The 23,844-nt window shown below is 40.6% G+C and overlaps 1 protein-coding gene across 3 annotated transcripts in view; it reads right to left on the bottom strand.

Moving 5' to 3' along the window:
- The window catches only part of LOC126189637 (DDB1- and CUL4-associated factor 6-like), a 202,828-nt gene that overhangs the window by 170,216 nt on the left and 8,768 nt on the right, over positions 1 to 23,844 (bottom strand). For all 3 annotated transcript variants that reach the window (XM_049930961.1, XM_049930960.1, XM_049930959.1), the window contains exon 3: positions 22,903 to 23,020. In XM_049930961.1, the coding sequence (XP_049786918.1) occupies positions 22,903 to 23,020 (118 nt within the window). The remainder of the gene's footprint in view (positions 1 to 22,902; positions 23,021 to 23,844) is intronic.

Below are 23,844 nucleotides of genomic sequence, written 5' to 3'. Positions count from 1 at the left end.
CTCCTGCCAGCTGGCACCCCTTTCTCCATGCCAGGAACCACCAGCCCATTCCACAGACGAGTGCGGTAATGTCCTTGTGTTGAGTGATTCGCTGTGGGATAGCAGCGTGTGAAGGATGTTATGGTCAACTGCCTCTCTCTCTCTCTCTTTTCAGACAACTGTGTGAACACAGTAATATTCGTGCCTTTAGTGAAAAAACATTGTTTTTTTTACCCCCTCCCAAACTTTATTCAAGACACTAGAAACTGGAAATACAATGTTAACTGCATGTATATTGTTTTGTTTTATATCTTTCAGTCTTATGTCTTACACATAAATGTTCATGTTAAAGATATCCTGTTTCCCTATCATCATGTCAGTTTGGAACAATTTTTTTTGGTGATGCATACTTTGTTACATAATCTCCGATCACACGGGTATACTTACAAAATTTCTGTCTTTTTTTGTGTACAATATATCTCTCTATCTCACTTACGTTGATGCCTGTCAATTGTCACTATGTGTACAAATTTCTTATGCACGTGTCAATAGTTACAAAATGTTATACACAATAATATGCTACAGTTACACAAGAGTATTTTTGTTTGTGTATGTGAGCGGGATATCTGTGGTTACAATTCTGGTTAATGGTGAATGGACCACCAGTCAATAAATTACTGGGGAAAAAAAAAATCATCATTTCTGTTCAGGGAAACAGTGTGAGTGTGGTTAAATGTTTCAACCATGAAGCATAGAAATATTGATTGTCTTTTTGGCTTCATGCAGAAGTATGTGTGTGTTTGCATTGGACACCAGTAGCTAATTCTTAAATGTTACCTTAATGAGAAGCTTGCAGGCCATTAGGTCAACATTTTACTGCAGCTTAGAACTAGACTTTTTGGCATGTGTTCAACATTTGTATGACTGTGTGAGTACATCCCTGTGGGACAGTGGGCTCCCTGAGGGTGAATCTGTGTTGCGTGTGACTCATTCGTCAATGTGAGTAAGATGTAGGCAAAGTCATAAGAAAAATTCCACCTTTCATTTTATCATCAATTTTCAATTTAATCTGCCAATTTGTTGAGACATTTTGGAAACTGTTTAGACCAATTCTTTTTGAGTGATTGACACACTACCTTTGTCAAGTGAGTTAACCACTACCAAAAATAATCTAAAGTGACTGGGGAGTGGGGGGGGGGGTAATGAGAGGTTCCATGCCCTCTTTTGCAGGTCTCCCCTCATTTTCATCAATTTTATTAATGTTCTATGTCATTGGTCAGTAATAACACCGCGAATGAGATAATTGTAATGAGAGTATTTACACTTAGAGCTCAAAAAATACTTTTCACTTGATTCCTAAACATGTTGTTTTACTTCCCTGGGTGGCCTGTGCAAGGCGAGCATTGGAGGATGCGGCACACTGAGTTTCTGGTTGGGGGGCTGCACTTCCCTGAATTCTGAGGGGTTCGTACAACAGGCTTAAGCGTCTCGCGGAACGACTGACGTCAGTAGAGTTTTGCCTATTGTATGCAAGGTGAAACAACCTGCGAGATGTCTGAGTGGAGCTGCAGTTTATGTGTTTACCGTTCCGGTGCGTCCAGAACGAAGATTTCTGGCACCGACTGACTGCATTGTTCTCTTGATTCTGAGAATACTTGTAGACTGTGCTCTGCTGGGTGCGACTGTCTGGCACCAGATGGCCGGTGGTCTAGGCACGTTGTTTTCATAGCCGGTCAAACAACAAGTTCAGTGCCCTCAGCTGAATAGCAGAGGCATGATTGGTCAACTTAAATTGAGGCTAGCTGACGTCATAAAGCCCTGCTCGAAATTGGAGGGAACGGTCGCTATTAGCGCGAATGATGTTCCAAGACAGTGTGGGGGAATTTTGGAATCAGCACCGAATGCTGATTCGCGGTTTTCGAGGAGAGTAGGAAGTTGAGCAATGCAGGCTTCGCATCACAGTGGGATTCAGGATCTGATGTTCCTCGGAGTTGACCGGTCTTGCGACTTGGTCGCTCGTTTTCGGAAGAACTTAGAATTCTCGTACAGCCTTCATGGCCAGGGGTTGACACAGAGTCGCTGCACAGCAGAAGTCGGCGCCTACATCATCAGGACGCTGCCTACTGACGATGTGCTGCAGATTTCAGTACTGGTACAGTATTTTGCGGCTCCAGCTTTGTAAGACCTTATCAATTTTATACTGAATCCCTCAGCAGCACACGTGCTCACTTTGCTGCAAGTCCACCTTGCTTGTTTCTCCATGTGATCCCATTTGAGCTCTCACTACTAATTGCGATACTGCTACATAGTCGGGAGATTAATATTTGATTCATTAGGACCTCCAGTCATTATCGTCAACCTATTGCATCACAGTGAGTAGGAGCCCCTTGTTCTCGAGCCAACTCTTATTCTCATAATATTTCAGTATACCCTATCCTTTAACTTACTGTGTGTGTTGACAATCATGTCTATGTATGTTCTGATGTATAATAAATCTGATTGTAATATTTAATCTGCACATCATTTCGCAGATATAGGCAGAATCCCATTTCATGTTGTTTATTGTGATAAAGTTCTCTTTTTTTGAGTAGATTACAATTTTTATTAAATTATTGTGAGAGTGTACTCCTTATTTTACCAACTAGCAGGGCCCACAATCATTACCGTTGTGCGCATAATTAATTAGCTGGTAGATAAGGAGGGGGTCAATTGCATGTCTCGTTCTCATGCAAAATTCGTCTTAATCAAAGAGGTACAAACTCTTCTCCACCCCGGCACCTCACATATGTTGTTACAGAAGTAAAACATCATGACATTATCAATCACTCACTGACTTTAAGTGACTACAAACACCACCTGATCACACCTTTAAATGTTACTTCTGTAACAAGATGCCAGATTTTTAGTTCCGATGATGACTCATAAGAATAAAAACCAGCAAATTACAATGAATTTTCAGTCAGTAGTGGAGTGTGCACTGATCTGAAACTTTCTGGCAGATTAAAACTGTGTGCTGGGCCACAACGCAAACTGGGGAACTTTGTCTTTCACAGACAATCACTGCACTGACTGAGTTATGCAAGCACAACATCGCCCTCCACCCTTCACAGTTTCACATCCAACAGTATCTCTTCTCTCACCTTGCAAACTTTACGGAAGTCCTCCTGCATACCTTGAAGAACTAGCACTCTCTGAAGGAAGGAAGGATGGATGGATCAAAGGAAGGAAGGAAGGAAGGAAGGAAGGAAGGATGGATGGATGGATCGAAGGAAGGAAGGAAGGAAGGCCTTTCTGGTGGGAGTGTTAGTCCCTCGAGATACACATGAGAACTTCTGTGAAAGCTGAAAGGTAGAACATGAGATGCCAATGTAAGTGAAACTGGTGCGCCGTGAGTTGGGCTTGAATACCTCAGTCGATAGAGCACTTAGCCGCAAAAGGCACAGCTCTTTGGTTTGAATCTATGTCCAGTTTATGATTTTATCTACCAAGAGGTTGCAAAATATATGACAAGTGCGATCAAGACAGTTGTCAATAAAAGGGTGTATCTCAATCAGAACACTTGCTGGAATCTGAAAATGCCAGATTTCATGTATTTCTGCATTCAGGATGTCTTCAACTGCTTTATATGAGGTAATCTTATCAGTCTGTGATCGAACAGCAGTTCTAAAAAGTGAAGTTGTCTAGCATTTACAGCAGTTCTGTAGTTGGTTACCTAGTTATAAATCGGGGTGTGTTTGGGCCGTCCAAATTCTGTGTAAGTGCATAACCCAGAGTTTTGCAGGTAAAAAAATAATACCAAGATTGTGAACTACTTGCATCTTCTGCATAGCAATTTGGAATTATAGTATAGACAAATGTCATCAGCACACAAGACTGACAATAAGTTTGGTCCCGTGGCCAATTCAACCCTATTCACAGCAATGGTGAAGAGGGTAAAATTTGAGACTGACTACTGTGTAAGACAACTTTTGCACATATTGATTACTAAGGGTGCTATCAATTCTGTGCTGGATATAGAGATAGGATAACAAATCTTAATGAATTGGGGTAGACTGTCTTGGAAGCCCCAACCTTGTGACGCAACCGAAATCTTGTGTAACGACGTTGCATCACATGGCCCTTGTAAATCAAGGGTGACCACTACCAAATTACGTACAAATGACTCCCTGTTGGCAAACTTCCATCACAAAAGGTGGTCAGTGGCAGATCTAAGGCTTTGAAATCCAAATCAAAATACTAAAAACAATTCACCCCCTGCCCCGACATCAAAGATGTCCCTCATTCAAATCCATTCCAAGTGTTTGCATAAGGTCTCCATCCATTGGGTGATGAAATTCAGTGTTGAGTAATACCTGGGTGCAAATTGTTTTGAGGCTAAAATTTCAGCATTATGTGTCATCAGTAATTTTGCTCGTCAGTAGTTTGGTATGGTGCATCCTTGGTCTAAAATTCCACATATTTTGGTTCAGAAGAATATTAGCTGATACATCACAGTTTGACCCACATTTTCATATATTTTGTATGTGTGTTTATTGACATGATGTATTCTTCCAGGCAATCCCACTTAAATTTTTTTTCTTAAATAATATGCCTTTGCTCATAGTCATTTGTTATAAAATTTTCCTATTAACAGAAGAACATAATCTTAGTTGTAATTTTTGAAGATCTCTGCTATTTTTTGAGACCACCAAGAGCCAAATTTGCATCGAGATGGTGTAGAAGAGTAGGTTTCCACAGTCATCAATTCAAGGGTAATCACATTCATTGTTTCTGGCACTATCTCATCACTTTCCTTTTCTTTGGGCACTGTGATGCAGGCTTCAGAGAAGTATGAAATCCTAACTGGTCTTTATAGAGACTCCACAACTGTGGAGTGTTAGTAGGTCTAAACCACAATATCACCTAGCAAGGTGGTGCAGCTATAAGACACTGGATTCGTATTAGGAGTGATGGTCCTCATTCAGGCATCCGCATTCAGGTTTCCCCATTATTTCCCTAGGTAGCTTAAGGAAAATGTTAGCTTGGTTCTTTTAAAAAGCATGGCCAGTTTCCTTTTCTACCTATTCCCAATACAGGATTGGACTCAATCTTTAACTAACTCGTCATCTCAGGATATAAAATTGTTATCTTCATTTCTTCAAATGTGTTATGGATAAAACAAGTGATTATAAAGATCACTGTATCATAGGTTTAAGACTAGAATAGCAGAGCATTAAGTCAAATGCCGCAGAAAAGATTAAAATGTGTAGGCATCCTTGTATTCAATAGATTAGATTAGGTTTTCACTTGACAGACCCAAAAATGAGATGATTCTTGTGGGCCATAAAATATAACATAAAAAAAACATAAAACATTTGAATATAAGACTTACTACCCTGCTCATTGATCAGGAGATTGTCAAAGTAGGTGAATACATTACAGTAAACTGGAACTGCTAATATTTACAAAATTAATACACTGCCAGAATGAAACATCGTTTTTCATTTTTAATAAATTTATCATACACAAAATACCTAATCTTGACTGTTGTGACCAAGAGTTGTCAAAACTAAAATCTAAAAGACATTTTTATTTAAGCTTGTCTAACAGTCCCTGTTAAGATATTCATCTATAGAGTAGAAGGAGATGCTTATCATATTCTGTTTAAACAGTGCTTTATCTGAAACCAAGTTTTTAATGGTTGCTGGCAGTTTATTGAAAATGTGTGTTCCTGAATATTGGACTCCTTTTTGGACCAGGTAAATGATTTTAGGTATTTATGTAGGTTGTTCATATTCCTAGTATTGATACTATGTACTGAGCTATTGGTTGGAAATCGAGATATATTACTTGCAACAAATACCTTGCATCACACAAAAGGTTAAAAATCCAGGAAAAGCTGTTCAACCAGTTGAACACTACAATTTGTAGTGATGCTGCCCCTCAGGCAACTGTTGGTTTTGAAATAACACAATAGAAAGATAAAAACAAAGGGACAAAAGGGAAGAAGGCGGGAGTGTAATTGACAAAATAGCTCCACCACCTCCTTCTACGATATATCTATATTTGTGGGGGAGAGATAAAATGCAAATAGTTACAAAGACAGGAAGATTCTAGTAGCTACAGCCTGAAGTATGGTGTTCAACAGAGCTTGGTCCTTAAAGTGGGTGAGTGCACCAATGTACAAACACCCCCACAAGCACTCTCTGTGCCAGCTGTATTGTTACTAATAATCGTAAGTCACTATGGACAGCAGGAGGGTTCCAATAAGCATGACACTTACAGTGTGACACATACAGCATCAGCTGCTCAAACTTCAACCACATGGAGGTGATAACCATTAGTGTTCCATAAAATTTTCATTAGTTTAATTGGTGATTTCAGTCACTATTTGTTCCATGGCTTCCTGTGCGATGGGTGTAATATCTATTGCTTCATCTTGGTATGAGGTGACTATTGCTGCACCTCTATCGTTCTGAGAATAAATATAGCCTCTGCGAGCTGCAGAAATGTTTGATTAAACCTCTCTGGTTACAACAATGAGATATGATGTTGCTCATTTTGAGTGTGCACCATGGCAGTCATGGTTGTCGTTCGAAGTTGGCCGGAGTCGTTAAGAGACACCATTAAAGTGGTGTCATAGTATGCATTTGGTCACATGTGTGAATATTATTTAACATTGGCGCCAGTGGTAGGGAATGTTGTCCTAGAATGAATGACTTCTGAATGCAAGTTATCAGGTTCTCATAGCATTGTTTTATTATTCTGATTTCATAACTGTCATTGACAAAGGAATTCAACAATCAATAGTTGCATCTCAGTCTGTTGTACTTTCTGAACTTAATCCACTGGTAATAAAATGTTGTTAATTAGTCAATGAGTCATTGAGAGGTGTTATTCTCAAGTAAGTGGGGTACAGGGAGTCTCACAAATGGCGACATGTGTTACGGGCTATGATTTCATCGCAATCTACAGTGGTGGATGCTGCAACAGAACAACAGAAAATGGCGAGTGTGCACCATTCCAGCACAATAGCACTTTCTCTTGCTAAAAGCAACACTGAAAAAGAGTGACAATTTTTTTAACTATAAACTGGGAACAGATGTGACTTTTAGGAGTAGTAAGGCACATGCTATGATTGACGGTGAATGTCAAAGTGACGATACCATCAAGAGGAGATATCAATATGCAGGACAATCCAATTATAAATGTTGATTGTGAAAACGAATAGGGAATTTTGTTTAGTAACAGCACCTTAAATAATGAGAATAATGAACTAGGGGAATTGGTAGTCATCTCAACAATAGAGGTTAGCAAACCAACAGTTTGCCATGGGCCAGTAATAGTGGGGTACAATCAATTGCTCACTTAGGTACATTAAGGAAATTAATACTGATATTAGGCAGCAGAGTGATGATCTTAAACAGCAAAATGCCCAGTAAACTGACGATCTTAAACAGAAAACTGCCGATTAATCTTAGGAAGCAAACTGCTCAAATTATTAATTGCATGGAGGACCATGTCAAAAAGAGCGTGTGGCTATTTCGAGATGGATTTAAAAAGTTGCAAAGGAAATTTGTTGATATGTTCACAGGAAAGCACAATGGTTACATGGTGGAGTTATGGTCAAACAATCAAAGCTCAGAGCAGAGGTTGATAAATTAAAACTTAACCATGATAAAGATCACAAGTCAAAGTCATATTCGGTCAGGTGGAAAGTAAAATCAATAAGGAGATTGTGACAGTAAAGAAGGATTGTTCACAGCACAAGAAGATAGTCTCTAAAATGGTAGTTGGCATACAGGAACGATGGATGACCCTGGCCACTTTATGTCGAAAAAAAGCTGCAATCCACGTTGGATGAGTGTATGCTAGAAGATAAATATGGTACAAGAGAAATGTTGTCTTACACTGAGTACAATGCCAAGCATGACTGCTGATACCAGTACTGGAACATGCAAATTTCACGAATTCATACCGGCTCAAGGACTACATCCTATTTTTTCACATGCCAGTTTAAGCATGCTTTCACAACATTGCATTTTGTGAAACAAAAAATAGATATCCGTATGAGTTATTTGAAAGGCAGTGCACAGACATGAAACATGAGAGCTGCTGATAGTTACAATAGTTTCAGTAAATTTCAGACCACATCCTCAAATAAATTTTGGTCTACCGCACAACAGTTGGCAGTCATGTCAAAATTATTGACACCGCCATCGTATGGCTGCACAGGCAGTACCATTCATTCATGAGTTTTTGCAGATGTAATAAGATTGTAATATATACCTGGATGAGTCTGTCAAAGCACAGAACTCATAGTTCAGCAATTACCACTGCTTGCCCATGAGAAAGTACTCTCTCAAGATATAAGGATATCAATGATGTACTGTATATATTCGAATAATCCACGCATGTTTTTTTCCCAAATTTAAGGATGAAAAACTTGTGTGCACAGATTATTCGAAACTAGGTTGGTACTGCTCCGCCTACAACAATAGATCACGTTATATTATTGCATTGTTGCGGCCTCTGTCTGTGATGCGTCAGTAGCACATTAGAAGTGAAGCACTAACAACGTCTTCAAACTTGTTAATTATGGTTACAATTTCTTGTTATCGCTGAAAACTGAAAATTATTGAAAACGCCAAGAACATTGGAAACCATGCAGTGGGAAAAAAGTGCAATGTGAGCGAGAGTTATAATCGAGATTGGCGAAAAAACAAAATGCGGTTTCAAGAAAACAACAGTAATCGCCAGGCATTTCACAGCCGAAAAGTGAAGCATTTGGACCTCAAAAAAAGGCTCTGCGATTACGTAGATGAGAAGAGACAATATGGATGCACAGTGACAAGTGAAATGTGCCAACTTAAAGCATTGGCTTTAGCCAAAGAACTAGGCATACGATATGTGACTGTAGGTTTCCCCGGCGTAAACTGTTGATGAAGGTTTCTTGGGTCTGTGTCAGTGAAACACATATCAACAGTGCACGTAAAAGGAAGAAGGAAGCAGTGGCAACCCCAGAAGAAGAAGAAGAAGACAAATGACTCACGTTTCTTCCATATGTGGGTCCGCTCTCATCCAAAATTGCACGACTTCTGGGCAAATACAATATCAAAATCATTCTCTGCCCAACATCCAAGACGAGGGAGCTCCTGGGTTCCGACAAAGACACGCTGAAGCTTAACACACCAGGAATATACAGCATCCCATAATACGAATGTGGTAAACAATACATTGGACAAAAACAGCGCTGTATATCTAAATGCTGCGAAGAACATATCAGATGTGTGCAACTAGATCACACAGAAAAATCAGCCATAGCAGAACACAGCATAAATGAAGAACACACCTCCAACTTCAAAACACGAAGGTGCTGTGCCGACTATCTGGCTTCTGGGAAAGTATTATCAAAGAATCCCTAGAAGTAAGGATTCACAACAACCTGGTCAGCAGGGATGAGGGATACCAACTCAGCGCAGCACTGAACCCTGCAATAGCTGCAATCCGTCAGGAGCGCGCCTGTCAGCATTCTCTGCTGCGGACGCAGACAGAATGCTTACACTGAGAACCGAACACAGCCGCCGCGGACGACTGGTACTTTCACCTACAACCTGCTTGTCCACCGCAGCCTCCCGAGGTCTTGTGGAGGGGGGTGACTGCATATATAAATACCCCGCTCTCCATGAGGAAACGTCGCAATATATTAACACTACCACCCGGCTGGAGAGCCGAGAAACCTTCATCAATAGGCATTACGTGTTTCAAAGCAAGCCAGGACTGGCTATCAAGTTTTTTCCAGCGAAATGGATTAGGACTCTGAAGGGAAACTACCATCACTCAACAGCTTCCAGATGACTATGAGGAAAAAATTGTGTATTTTCATTGTTACGCGATAAATCTGCGACACGAACAGTCCTATATATTATCACAAACTGGTAACGTGGATCAAACACCAGTCTATTTTGAGATGCCATTCGACAACAACATGAACAAGAAATGAGAATCCAACCACACGACATTAACTGGCGGCAGTGAGAAGCAAAGGTGTATAGTGATGATGTGTCTAGCTGGCAATGGACTTAAGCTACCACCTTACGTGATATTTAAAAGAAAAATTATTCTGAATATATCAGTGAAAGGCACATTAGTGAGAGCGAATCTGAAAGGATGGATGGGTAATGACCTTGTGATTGACTGGGTGACACATGTTTGGCAATGTCGTCCAGGTGTGTTGGTCCAGGACATGTTCTGCAGACATAAAACTAAGGAGGTGCGAGGCAAATTACAAAAAGGGAAAACTTACTTGGTCATTATCCCTGGAGGCCAAACATCCATCCTACAACCACTAGATGTGTGCATAAAGCCAACTGCCCAGCCAGCTGCACACCACTGAATCAGTTGTGTTTTAACGATTTATCAACCCACACAACAGTATGTGAAGATTATGATGATCTTCTTCAAACCAATTGATATTATATGTAATTTTGAACACATCATTTTTTTTTTTTTTTACATAAAGCAATGCAAAAAAAATCCCCTCCTTCAACATTAGGGTGCACGGATTATTGGAGTAAATAGGTATATTTGATGACAGACCAAATAGAAGCTCTTGAAACCACGAAAGGAGGCGTGAGGACAATCATTTCGACATGAAAAAGCAATACAAAGAGACATCACAAAATGAGCATCATAATGAACAGAATTTTAGGGCATCAAATCAGCGGAATGCATAATACACCAAGGAGATACAGTAAGTGTAGACAACCTATGATGGGTGGCAGAGATATTGTGTAAGCCACAGAAACGACCATTGTGAGACTTACAATTGATCACCCCCAACAGGGAAGAAATGATAATGTGGTTCCAGTTCGGGATTTGCAGGAAAACTAGTTAGTTTCGGATGCAACCCACTCTGAAACTGAATGTACAGAAATGGGTCACCCATTACAATACGAACAATGCACACAGGCAATGGGTATGACATTATGGAACACTTATTAAAGAAAGATGAGCAATGTACTAAGTACACCTTAAAACCAATTGTTACAGATGATGTACATGGAGTTGGTGTTGACACCTTATTAGATTCTGGTTTGGAGGTGAGTGCAACTGCAGAGAAGTTATTTCACCTTATTGGATTCTGGTTTGGAGGTGAGTGCAAATGCAGAGAAGTTATTTCAAGAACTCAATGATCATGTAAATATGCCAATTTTTCCAGTGAATGGACTCGGAACTGTAAACATGGTTGGGTATCAAAGCAAGCCAATCAGAGATCAAGTTCTGCTAAAGTATCAAATTTTGGTAGAAAGCTTCAAGCAGCCAGTTTTTGTTGTTCCATTTTTTAATATTGAAATCACCTTCGGTACCAGCTGGGTGGTGGAAAGATCATGCTAATTACATCTTGTAGAAGAATGTGCTTACATGAAGAATAAAGAAGAGATAAAATTTGCTCCACAGAAATTGAAGATGAAGATTGTAAGAGCGCTCTGGGCATGAAGTTTTGTATTGTCTGTGTGAAAGAAAAAGTGGGAGATATGACTCTCAGATTTCAAGACGAAGATAACAACATGAAGTCAGGGGATGACATAAATGATGATGCTGCAAATATTCAAGTGAAACTAATAAATTACCAGAACTTTGCAAACATGAAAGGAAAGAGCTGAGAGAGATACTGAGGTTCCACAAAGTGTTATTTCGTCTCAATCCAGAATAATGAGAGAATCTTATGAAATCTTACTCTGTTTGGTCGGCCAAAAATTTCAGCACTGACAAGGAGATTCAGAAAATGTTGGACACTGGAATCATCCAACAATCAAATAGCGAGTATTTTAGTCCCATACAGGTAGTAATGACGCAAAATGGTACGGTCAGAATTGTATTGATGCCAGAGCAATCAACAGGATAATTCTTTTGCAAAGGGATCAACCCAAAAACTTACAAGAGTTATCACAATAACTTATTGGTATCAAGTATTTGATAGAAATTACATTTCATATGTTCAAGAACTTTCTACACACTGTAGTGCACCTTTATCTCCATGTAAACAGATTGGTTCGGGTATCTCCAGTGAATGTATAGACTGGTTTTGGTATCTTCAGTAAGTTCACAATAGAAAGTGTCATGCCATATATATTACTATCTTTTTTCCCTTTTTTATATGCATGCAGAAGTCATTGAGTGTTAAAACTAATTACCCCCTCATGACACAAGTGCAGTAGCCTCTGCCTTCACACAACACTTGGTTGTTTTGTTGCCATACAACTAACGTTGTTAAAACATCTCTGCCTCAGTCGGTACACTAGTGCACTGGGACCCCAACCACCCACCGCCACTGGAGCACATGTTTTGTGACAACTGTACTGCCAGCTGCTGTCTACTGCAACTGCTGGTGCTTCCAGTTGAGGACATCACATGAGCAGCTGCTACGAAGCCCACCATCTTACCTCCCCACTGCATGTCTGTCAAACTGCATGGAATCCAAACATGTACTATGCCCACAACTTCAATGCAACTTCATTGCATTCCACAATGCATTGTTTTCTTCACGAGGCATCCCCTGTAGCCTGTTATATCTTCTCCTCTTTGCTATGATATTCTCATGCTACACTATGTGATCAAAAGTATCCAGACACCTGGCTGAAAAGTTCATGGCGCCCCCCATCAGTAATGCTGGAATTCAATATGGATCGGCCAACCCCTTAACCTTGGTGACAGCTTCCACTCTCGAAGGCTTAAGTTCAATCAGGTGCTGGACAGTTTCCTGGGGAATGGCAGCCCATTCTTCACAGAGTGCTGCACTGAGGAGAGGTATCGATGTCGGTCGGTGAGGCCTGGCATGAAGTCGGCGTTCCAAAACATTCCACAGGTGTTCTATAGGATTCTGGTAAGGACTCTGTGCAGGCCAGTTACTGGGATGTTACTGTCATGTAACCATGCCACAACAGGCCATGCATTATGAACAGGTGCTCGATCACGTTGTAAGATGCAATAGCTATCCCCAAATTGCTCTTCAGCTGTGGGAAGCAAGGAGGTACTTAAAACATCATTGTAGGTCTGTGCTCTGATAGTGCCATGCAAAACAACAAGGGGTGCAAGCCCCTTCCATGAAAAACATGACCACACCATAACACCACCGGCTCCAAATTTTACTGTTGGCACTACACACATTGGCAGATGATGTTCACCAGGCATTCTCCAAACCCACACCTTGCCATTGGATCACTACACCGTCTACCGTGATTCATCACTCCACACAATGTTTTTCCATTGTTCAATCGTCCAATGTTTATGCTCCTTACACCAAGCGAGGCGTCATTTGGCATTTACCAGTGCAATGTGTGGCTTATAAGCAGCTACTCGACCATGAAATCCAAGTTTTCTCACCTCTCACCTAATCGTCATAGTACTTGCAGTGGATCCTGGTGTAGTTTGGAATTCCTGTGTGATGGTCTGGATAGATGTCTGCCTGTTACACATTACAACCCTCTTCAACCATCGGCGGTCTCTGTAAGTTAACACATGGAGTCAGCCTGTACGCTTTTGTGCTGTACGTGTCCCTTCACATTTCCACTTCACTATCACATCGGAAACAGCGGACCTAGGGATGTTTAGGAGTGTGGAAATCTCGCGTACAAACGTATGACACAAGTGACGCCCAATCACATGACCACTTTTGAAGTCCGTGAGTTCTGTGGAGTGGCCCAGTCTGGTCTCTGACGATGTCTAATGACTACTGAGGTTGCTGTTATGGAGTACCTGGCAGTAGGTGGCACAACAATGCACCTAATATCAAAAACGTATGTTTTGAGCACATAGTGTATGAGTATGTCAGAGTGAAGTGTTTAAAAACAGAGCATAGTGAAATGGTGAATTAAATAGTGCATCATGAAAGTGCATCTACATAAAAAAAAAGGGAATTTACCATTTTTGAAGGTCTTTCTGAATCATACTCTAACATTTTAGTAAACTTATACTACCAATTTTAGACATAAATTTTCTGATGAAACAATTTTATCTAAACGCTATGTAATGTAATGATTTAATAATCTTGTTTAATAGCATCTATTATTTATCTTGGGGTACTATGATCTGAATATTGCTGCAAGATGTTTTTATGTCTTTAGAGCTCTCTTTTTCACATAACTAACTTTTTACGAAAAAACATTTTACTCCATAAATATTCAACTGTTACATCAAATGACTGCACTAACAGAGAATCATAAACCAGTCAACCTAATATTACTTTTAAAGTCTTTCAAGATTTGACACTGATTTCGTATTACTTAATTACATATCAGACTGAGTGCTTACACAGAAGTACATGACTGTGTTTTTACAGAAGTGATCTTGTTTATTAATTAGTATCTTTAAAACTGCTATCTTCTTGATTATTTAATAGTGGCCACAGTTTCAAAGTTAGATTAGATTGGTCCTTTTTTCCTCTATGACTGTATTCCACTAACAAGTTTTCTCCGTATTTGTTTGTTACCTACTTAGACGTTGCCTTCGTAATTGTTTATTTTTGTTGACATTGTATGTCTTTCCAGTAGTTACAGCTATGTTAATTATGCAATTTGTATATTAGTTATAGACATCCCACAACATTAGTGAGTGTCTGATCTTTCTTGCCTTTTATAATATTTCTTGAATAACTTGAATATTTTGGTCAGGGCCTGTTTGAGTTTCTGTCCTTAGATTTGACAAACACATGAGGAAACCAAGGTCAAAATTATAAGAGTTATGGGGAAGTGGGGTTACCATTTCCGTACCTTTGTCAATACAAGAATAAATATAGCCTCTGTGAGTTGCGGAAAAGTTTGGCTAAATCTCTGGTTACAACTGGTTTTGGATAGGCAGCATGATAGTCATGATGGTCACAACTGGCCAGAGTCAATAAGAGGTATTGTTGAAACAGAACCATAATATGAATTTGGCTATGTACATGAATAATATTTAATGTTAGCATGAATGAAGGTAATATCGTCCCAGAATGAATGACTTTTGAACTTAAGTTGTTATTAGAATTTCATGACCCAATTTCATTATTCAGATTTCATAAGTGTCATCTACACGGCCATTAATAAATCCACAGTTGCTTCTTAGCCTGTTGTACTTTCTGAACTTTGTCCATCAGTAATTAAGTCTTATTAATTAATCAACAGATCTGTCTCACATGGGGGAAATTCGAAGTCAAGTGGTACTCTCAATGTAGTTTTTGCTTTACAAATTCTTGAGAGGTTTCCTCAGCTTCTTTATCCAAATAAAATGACAATAGGACTGTTCTATGGCCTGGTTGCCGTATCCACTCCTCCCAGTGATTGTTATTCTTGTGTGTCAGGCAGTTAAAATGCAAGAGGAGAACACACCTAAGGAGGAGGGTGGAGGATGGAAGTGACTGCTACCAGCAAGGCTCAGCTTAGGTGATGTCAAAAGGAAGTAGTAACTTCTTCCTCGAATCATTTATTGATATGATAGGTAGTTCACAACTTGGAACAGAGAAGTTGCTAACTATAGCCTTCACAAATTTCATTTTCATATAAATTAAATGGAGACATTCGTACTTATTCGAGTTTTGATATACTCTGTTCCTGTGTTCTCTTTTCCTTCTTAGAAACTGAGACAACTTGCAACACTGGGAAAATGATGGTCTGGGCAGACTGCACACAGCGAAGTTTTTTCACAAGGGTGGTCATCATATGGAGCTCTGCCACAATTGCCAGAGATGGGTTCTGAAGGACAAAAAGATGGTACATGATCAAAACTAAAACATCAGAAACACCTTGTGAGTAGCAGAACGTAAGGCTTAGCGCCACAGCTATATGCCATAATATTTATGTTTTCTGGTAGGATGTGTCCTTCAAATGCCAATATGAAAGCAGCAATGTCCACCCAATTTTCCTTTGAGACCTTCTATATATGCTGTACAAAATTCGTGCTGTGATGTTCTATGTTTGCTCTGAGTTCTTTGTTCAGCTGGAGTGTTTTACACTTGAAAGATAATGCCTTTGGTTGTACACAGGATATTGGGCGGGGCAATAGTGCTAGGGGCATCTCCTAAAATGTTTCCAGATTGGAGTGCTTAAGATAGGGATTTCAGTTTCTGCTTTACTCTACACAGATCCATTCCACCTTTTTTCCAGGGTAACTAGTTCATCAAAATTATCTGTGACATACTTAACAAACAGTAATGTCATTGTTGCGATGGAATGACAATCTGTCCTAGCACGACCTAAACAATGTGTAAATTTATTTTTCTTGTTTTCTAATCATTCCCTTGTCCAAGTGACAGGAAGGAAAGGTTGTGGGCAGTATGTCTGCCACCGATCCGTCAAAGCTCTTCAAGGGTGCCACCCAATCATGGCTACATCCTCCTGCTTGAGGCCATAGTTCAGACTCAATATGCCCTACAAGGAAAGATATTTTACATAGGGCAGTAACAGCTTGAGCATCAACCACTCAAATCCTTCAATGTCAGGTGGTAATGATGGAGAAGGTACCTGACGCCTGATGACCCCAAAATGTCGGATTGGCTACCATTGTGGCTTGTTGGCAACAGTACATATCTAAATAGAGGAAATGCATAGGTGATTTTACTGTCCTGTGGATGTGTCCCACTTAGGTCTTTTCCACCATATGGTCCACACTACAGTAAAAATATGGAAAGAAAATGTGCAGAGTCAAACCCAAAATCAGGGATACTAATATTTTACCAAAAAGATAATCACGAGAAGAAAGCAAGGAAAACAACCTGAAGAAACAACTTAAAGAATAGACACAGTGGCATCAAGATGCAACACTAAGGTCAACTGGGCACAACAGAGGGAGGGGGAAGGGGAGGGAGAGAGAAAGAGAGAGAGAGAGAGGGGTAGGGGGGATGAAGATGGGGGAATTGTGGCATAGGAAAGAAAGAGAACAATTCTGTGGTGGCTTAAGGTCTCATGCACATTGCATATACTCATAAAGGAGACATGAGCTCCCGGGGAGGCATAACTTATCAGACTTACTTCCAGTCACAGTGGTATGACAAACAAACAAATAAATGTCTATCCACCTCAGAATAGACACACGTAACATATATGATGCACATACAAAATTGTACCATGAAAGTGGCCTCACAAATAAAGTTCAGTGATGTAATGGGTTTGATAAAATGTTGCTACATCAAAACTTCAAGCTGGATTACTGAAAACCAATAACAAATTATAATTTTTCCCTTCACATGGAACAGAGCACCAAATTCATTATACTCTCAACAGGATGCTACATCTAGAGTGGAGGACTTTGCTTTAATCTGTAAGAGGTTACCTCATACAGTTTTTTTAGCATCCTGAAATAGCACTGACACTGAGTTATTTCAAATTGTGAAAATGAAACAATTTACCCAAAATTACTTCCAGGGTTAATTATCTTCAAAGAAATTTAATATTATGTGCAGATGGCTTCCTCATAGTGTGAGAAGAAACAAGCAAATAAGAAGTGATGCAAAATACCTTTTGGTTGATTAATTTAACACAAACTTTTTTGCATTAAAGGTGCCTACATTTGTGTGTCACTGACAGAGAATATGTAACTATCTGATATAACAAAATCTGATGTACATCAAAAATAGAAACATGGTAATTACAGAAAAGGTGTTGGTATCTGAGGTTATGTTTAAGTGTACAGTGATTATGGCCTTTAAACCTTTCCTAAATTGTGTCCTAAAACCATAACAAAACTTCATATCTGATAACGTTCTCTAAATGTTAAGAACTAAATTTGATGTCATGACTATATTTTACAATTGCTGTTGTTGTTGTTGTGGTCTTCAGTCCTGAGACTGGTTTGATGCAGCTCTCCATGCTACTCTATCCTGTGCAAGCTTCTTCATCTCCCAGTATCTACTGCAACCTACATCCTTCTGAATCTGCTTAGTGTATTCATCTCTTGGTCTCCCTCTACGATTTTTACCCTCCACACTGCCCTCCAATGCTAAATTTGTGATCCCTTGATGCCTCAAAACATGCCCTACCAACTGATCCCTTCTTCTAGTTAAGTTGTGCCACAAACTTCTCTTCTCCCCAATCCTATTCAATACCTCCTCATTAGTTACGTGATCTACCCACCTTATCTTCAGCATTCTTCTGTAGCACCACATTTCGAAAGCTTCTATTCTCTTCTTGTCCAAACTAGTTATCGTCCATGTTTCATTTCCATACATGGCTACACTCCATACAAATACTTTCAGAAACGACTTCCTGACACTTAAATCTATACTCGATGTTAACAAATTCCTCTTCTTGAGAAATGCTTTCCTTGCCATTGCCAGTCTACATTTTATATCCTCTCTACTTCGACCATCATCGGTTATTTTACTCCCTAAATAGCAAAACTCCTTTACTACTTTAAGTGTCTCATTTCCTAATCTAATTCCCTCAGCATCACCCGACTTAATTTGACTACATTCCATTATCCTCGTTTTGCTTTTGTTGATGTTCATCTTATATCCTCCTTTCAAGACACTGTCCATTCCGTTCAACTGCTCTTCCAAGTCCTTTGCTGTCTCTGACAGAATTACAATGTCATCGGCGAACCTCAAAGTTTTTACTTCTTCTCCATGAATTTTAATACCTACTCTGAATTTTTCTTTTGTTTCCTTTACTGCTTGCTCAATATACAGATTGAATAACATCGGGGAGAGGCTACAACCCTGTCTTACTCCTTTCCCAACCACTGCTTCCCTTTCATGCCCCTCGACTCTTATAACTGCCATCTGGTTTCTGTACAAACTGTAAATAGCCTTTCGCTACCTGTATTTTACCCCTGCCACCTTCAGAATTTGAAAGAGAGTATTCCAGTTAACATTGTCAAAAGCTTTCTCTAAGTCTACAAATGCTAGAAACGTAGGTTTGCCTTTTCTTAATCTTTCTTCTAAGATAAGTCGTAAGGTCAGTATTGCCTCACGTGTTCCAACATTTCTACGGAATCCAAACTGATCTCCCCCGAGGTCGGCTTCTACCAGTTTTTCCATTCGTCTGTAAAGAATTCGCGTTAGTATTTTGCAGCTGTGACTTATTAAACTGATAGTTCGGTAATTTTCACATCTGTCAACACCTGCTTTCTTTGGGATTGGAATTATTATATTCTTCTTGAAGTCTGAGGGTATTTCGCCTGTCTCATACATCGTGCTCACCAGATGGTAGAGTTTTGTCATGACTGGCTCTCCCGAGGCCATCAGTAGTTCAAATGGAATGTTGTCTACTCCCGGGGCCTTGTTTCGACTCAGGTCTTTCAGTGCTCTGTCAAACTCTTCACGCAGTATCTTATCTCCCATTTTGTCTTCATCTACATCCTCTTCCATTTCCATAACATTGTCCTCAAGTACATCGCCCTTGTATAAACCCTCTATATACTCCTTCCACCTTTCTGCCTTCCCTTCTTTGCTTAGAACTGGGTTGCCATCTGAGCGCTTGATATTCATACAAGTGGTTCTCTTCTCTCCAAAGGTATCTTTAATTTTCCTGTAGGCAGTATCTATCTTACCCCTAGTGAGACAAGCATCTACATCCTTACATTTGTCCTCTAGCCATCCCTGCTTAGCCATTTTGCACTTCCTGTCGATATCATTTTTGAGACGTTTGTATTCCTTTTTGCCTGCTTCATTTACTGCATTTTTATATTTTCTCCTTTCATCAATTAAATTCAATATTTCTTCTGTTACCCAAGGATTTCTATTAGCCCTCGTCTTTTTACCTACTTGATCCTCTGCTGCCTTAACTACTTCATCCCTCAGAGCTACCCATTCTTCTTCTACTGTATTTCTTTCCCCCATTCCTGTCAATTGTTCCCTTATGCTCTCCCTGAAACTCTCTACAACCTCTGGTTCTTTCAGTTTATCCAGGTCCCATCTCCTTAAATTCCCAACTTTTTGCAGTTTCTTTAGTTTCAATCTGCAGTTCATAACCAATAGATAGTGGTCAGAATCCACATCTGCCGCAGGAAATGTCTTACAATTTAAAACCTGGTTCCTAAATCTCTGTCTTACCATTATATAATCTATCTGATACCTTTTAGTATCTCCAGGATTCTTCCAGGTATACAACCTTCTTTTATGATTCTTGAACCAAGTGTTGGCTATGATTAAGTTATGCTCTGTGCAAAATTCTACAAGGTGGCTTCCTCTTTCATTCCTTCCCCCCAATCCATATTCACCTACTACACTCCTGGAAATTGAAATAAGAACACCGTGAATTCATTGTCCCAGGAAGGGGAAACTTTATTGACACATTCCTGGGGTCAGATACATCACATGATCACACTGACAGAACCACAGGCACATAGACACAGGCAACAGAGCATGCACAATGTCGGCACTAGTACAGTGTATATCCACCTTTTGCAGCAATGCAGGCTGCTATTCTCCCATGGAGACGATCGTAGAGATGCTGGATGTAGTCCTGTGGAACGGCTTGCCATGCCATTTCCACCTGGCGCCTCAGTTGGACCAGTGTTCGTGCTGGACGTGCAGACCGCGTGAGACGACGCTTCATTCAGTCCCAAACATGCTCAATGGGGGACAGATCCGGAGATCTTGCTGGCCAGGGTAGTTGACTTACACCTTCTAGAGCACGTTGGGTGGCACGGGATACATGCAGACGTGCATTGTCCTGTTGGAACAGCAAGTTCCCTTGCCGGTCTAGGAATGGTAGAACGATGGGTTCGATGACGGTTTGGATGTACCGTGCACTATTCAGTGTCCCCTCGACAATCACCAGTGGTGTACGGCCAGTGTAGGAGATCGCTCCCCACACCATGATGCCGGGTGTTGGCCCTGTGTGCCTCGGTCGTATGCAGTCCTGATTGTGGCGCTCACCTGCACAGCGCCAAACACGCATACGACCATCATTGACACCAAGGCAGAAGCGACTCTCATCGCTGAAGACGACACGTCTCCATTCGTCCCTCCATTCACGCCTGTCGCGACACCACTGGAGGCGGGCTGCACGATGTTGGGGCGTGAGCGGAAGACGGCCTAACGGTGTGCGGAACCGTAGCCCAGCTTCATGGAGACGGTTGCGAATGGTCCTCGCCGATACCCCAGGAGCAACAGTGTCCCTAATTTGCTGGGAAGTGGCGGTGCGGTCCCCTACGGCACTGCGTAGGATCCTACGGTCTTGGCGTGCATCCGTGCATCGCTGCGGTCCGGTCGCAGGTCGACGGGCATGTGCACCTTCCGCCGACCACTGGCGACAACATCGATGTACTGTGGAGACCTCACGCCCCACGTGTTGAGCAATTCGGCGGTACGTCCACCTGGCCTCCCGCATGCCCACTATACGCCCTCGCTCAAAGTCCGTCAACTGCACATACGGTTCACGTCCACGCTGTCGCGGCATGCTACCAGTGTTAAAGACTGCGATGGAACTCCGTATGCCACGGCAAACTGGCTGACACTGACGGCGGCGGTGCACAAATGCTGCGCAGCTAGCGCCATTCGACGGCCAACACCGCGGTTCCTGGTGTGTCCGCTGTGCCGTGCGTGTGATCATTGCTTGTACAGCCCTCTCGCAGTGTCCGGAGCAAGTATGGTGGGTCTGACACACCGGTGTCAATGTGTTCTATTTTCCATTTCCAGGAGTGTATGTTTCCTTCTCTCCCTTTTCCTACTGACGAATTCCAGTCACCCATGACTATTAAATTTTCGTCTCCCTTCACTACCTGAATAATTTCTTTTATCTCGTCATATATTTCATCTATTTCTTCATCATCTGCAGAGGTAGTTGGCATATAAACTTCTACTACTGTAGTAGGCATGGGCTGTGTGTCTATCTTGGCCACAATAATGCGTTCACTATGCTGTTTGTAGTAGCTAACCCGCACTCCTATTTTTTTATTCATTATTAAACCTACTCCTGCATTACCCCTATTTGATTTTGTATTTATAACCCTGTAATCACCTGACCAAAAGTCTTGTTCCTCCTGCCACCGAACTTCACTATTTCCCACTATATCTAACTTTAACCTATCCATTTCCCTTTTTAAATTTTCTAACCTACCTGCCCGATTAAGGGATCTGACATTCCACGCTCCGATCCGTAGAACGCCAGTTTTCTTTCTCCTGATAACGACGTCCTCCTGAGTAGTCCCCGCCCGGAGATCCGAATGGGGGACTATTTTACCTCCGGATTATTTTACCCAAGAGGACGCCATCATCATTTAATCATACAGTAGAGCTGCATGTCCTCGGGAAAAATTACGGCTGTAGTTTCCCCTTGCTTTCAGCTGTTCGCAGTACCAGCACAGCAAGACCGTTTTGGTTAATGTTACAAGGCCAGATCAGTCAATCATCCAGACTGTTGCCCCTGCAACTACTGAAAATTGCTATAGGACCATTAATTATGATAAAAATTCTTTTAAGAAAGAATCTGCTGTCAAATCATCCATTTGGTTAGTATGTGTTACAATTTTGTACGTACTACACAGTTATTCAAAAAGTTAACTTTCTATGTGCACATTGTCCTTAGGCCACGTTTTCATGTAAGCCACAAAATCCTTCCCTGTTCCAGATCTGCTGTGTCTGTTTAATACATTGTTACAATAAAACTGTGGTAGTGACAAATTATTAAACACTCAGCTCAAGCAACTTCTTTACTGACTTAAATATTAACGGGGTATTCAAGTAAACAAAACGGAACTGTTAGATTTAATAAAAATTTCAGTGAGGTGCTGGAAGACTACAAATTCTGAGTTAATGCTTTCAAAACAAACAAGAGAATTTCATATTATTCAAAGTTCACTCATAGAAAAGTAATTTCCTTCCAGGCTTAGCATAAAACTTCAAAAATGCACTGTAATACAACCATACATTATAAAATAGTCTATTGGAAAATATTTCTATTATGAGACCAATTATTTCCAAATTCATACATCCATGTCTAATCTACATCACAGAGGAGTACCAACCAGTGTAGAGTATTATGCCATCACCAGAACATGAGATGATACTTGTGTCACCACTGCTTGGTAGGAACTTAGCACTGAATATGTTGGCACGGTGACTAGTTTTCAGATCAGTAAGAACCTGGAAAATGCACTACAAAGTTTTAAATTGTAAAGTTATACAACAAAAATAACATTAGGACACACACACACAGTATGGCACAGGGGAACGTGTAAAACAACTAGCAATAAAAAATGAATTTTACAACTGGTGTGTCACCAGTGAACTTAGATTTTTACATTATACGTACTTTTACAGTCACTAAAGAAAGCTGTTATGGGCAAACTTATTCCCAGACGTAGTAAAGCAGACCACTATCAAGCAATGCCTTATCTGAGTTACACACAGAAACAGGACTTTCATATCTTCATCTACATCTACATCTATACTCTGCAAACCATCTTGAGGTGCATGGCAGAGGGTACGTCCCATTGTACCAGTTATTAGGGTTTCTTCCTGTTCCACTCACATATGGAGTGTTGGAAGAATGATTACTTGAATGCCTTTGTGTGTGTGTGTGTGTGTGTGTGTGTGTGTGTGTGTGTGTGCAGCTATTATTCTAATCTTATCCTCACGATGCCTATGTGAGGGATACATAGAGGGTTGTAGTATATCCCTAGAGTAATCATTTGAACCCATTTTAGGAACTTGGTTACTAGACTTTCTTAGGAGAGTTTACATCTGTCTTCAAGAGTCTGCCAGTTCAGTTCCTTCAGTATCCCTGACACTTTCCCATGGACTAATCAAACCTCTGACCATTCAGGCTGCCCTTCTCTGTACATATTCAATATCCTCTAGTAGTCCCATCTGGTACACACTTGAGCAATGTTCTAGAAACTGTTACATGAGTGATTTGTAAGAAATCTCTTTCATAGACTGCACTTCCCCAGTATTCTACCAATAAA

Source organism: Schistocerca cancellata, chromosome 1 (genome assembly GCF_023864275.1).
Source record: "Schistocerca cancellata isolate TAMUIC-IGC-003103 chromosome 1, iqSchCanc2.1, whole genome shotgun sequence".
Taxonomy (NCBI): Eukaryota; Metazoa; Arthropoda; class Insecta; order Orthoptera; family Acrididae; genus Schistocerca; species Schistocerca cancellata.
This window is presented reverse-complemented; position numbering and strand designations above follow the sequence as displayed.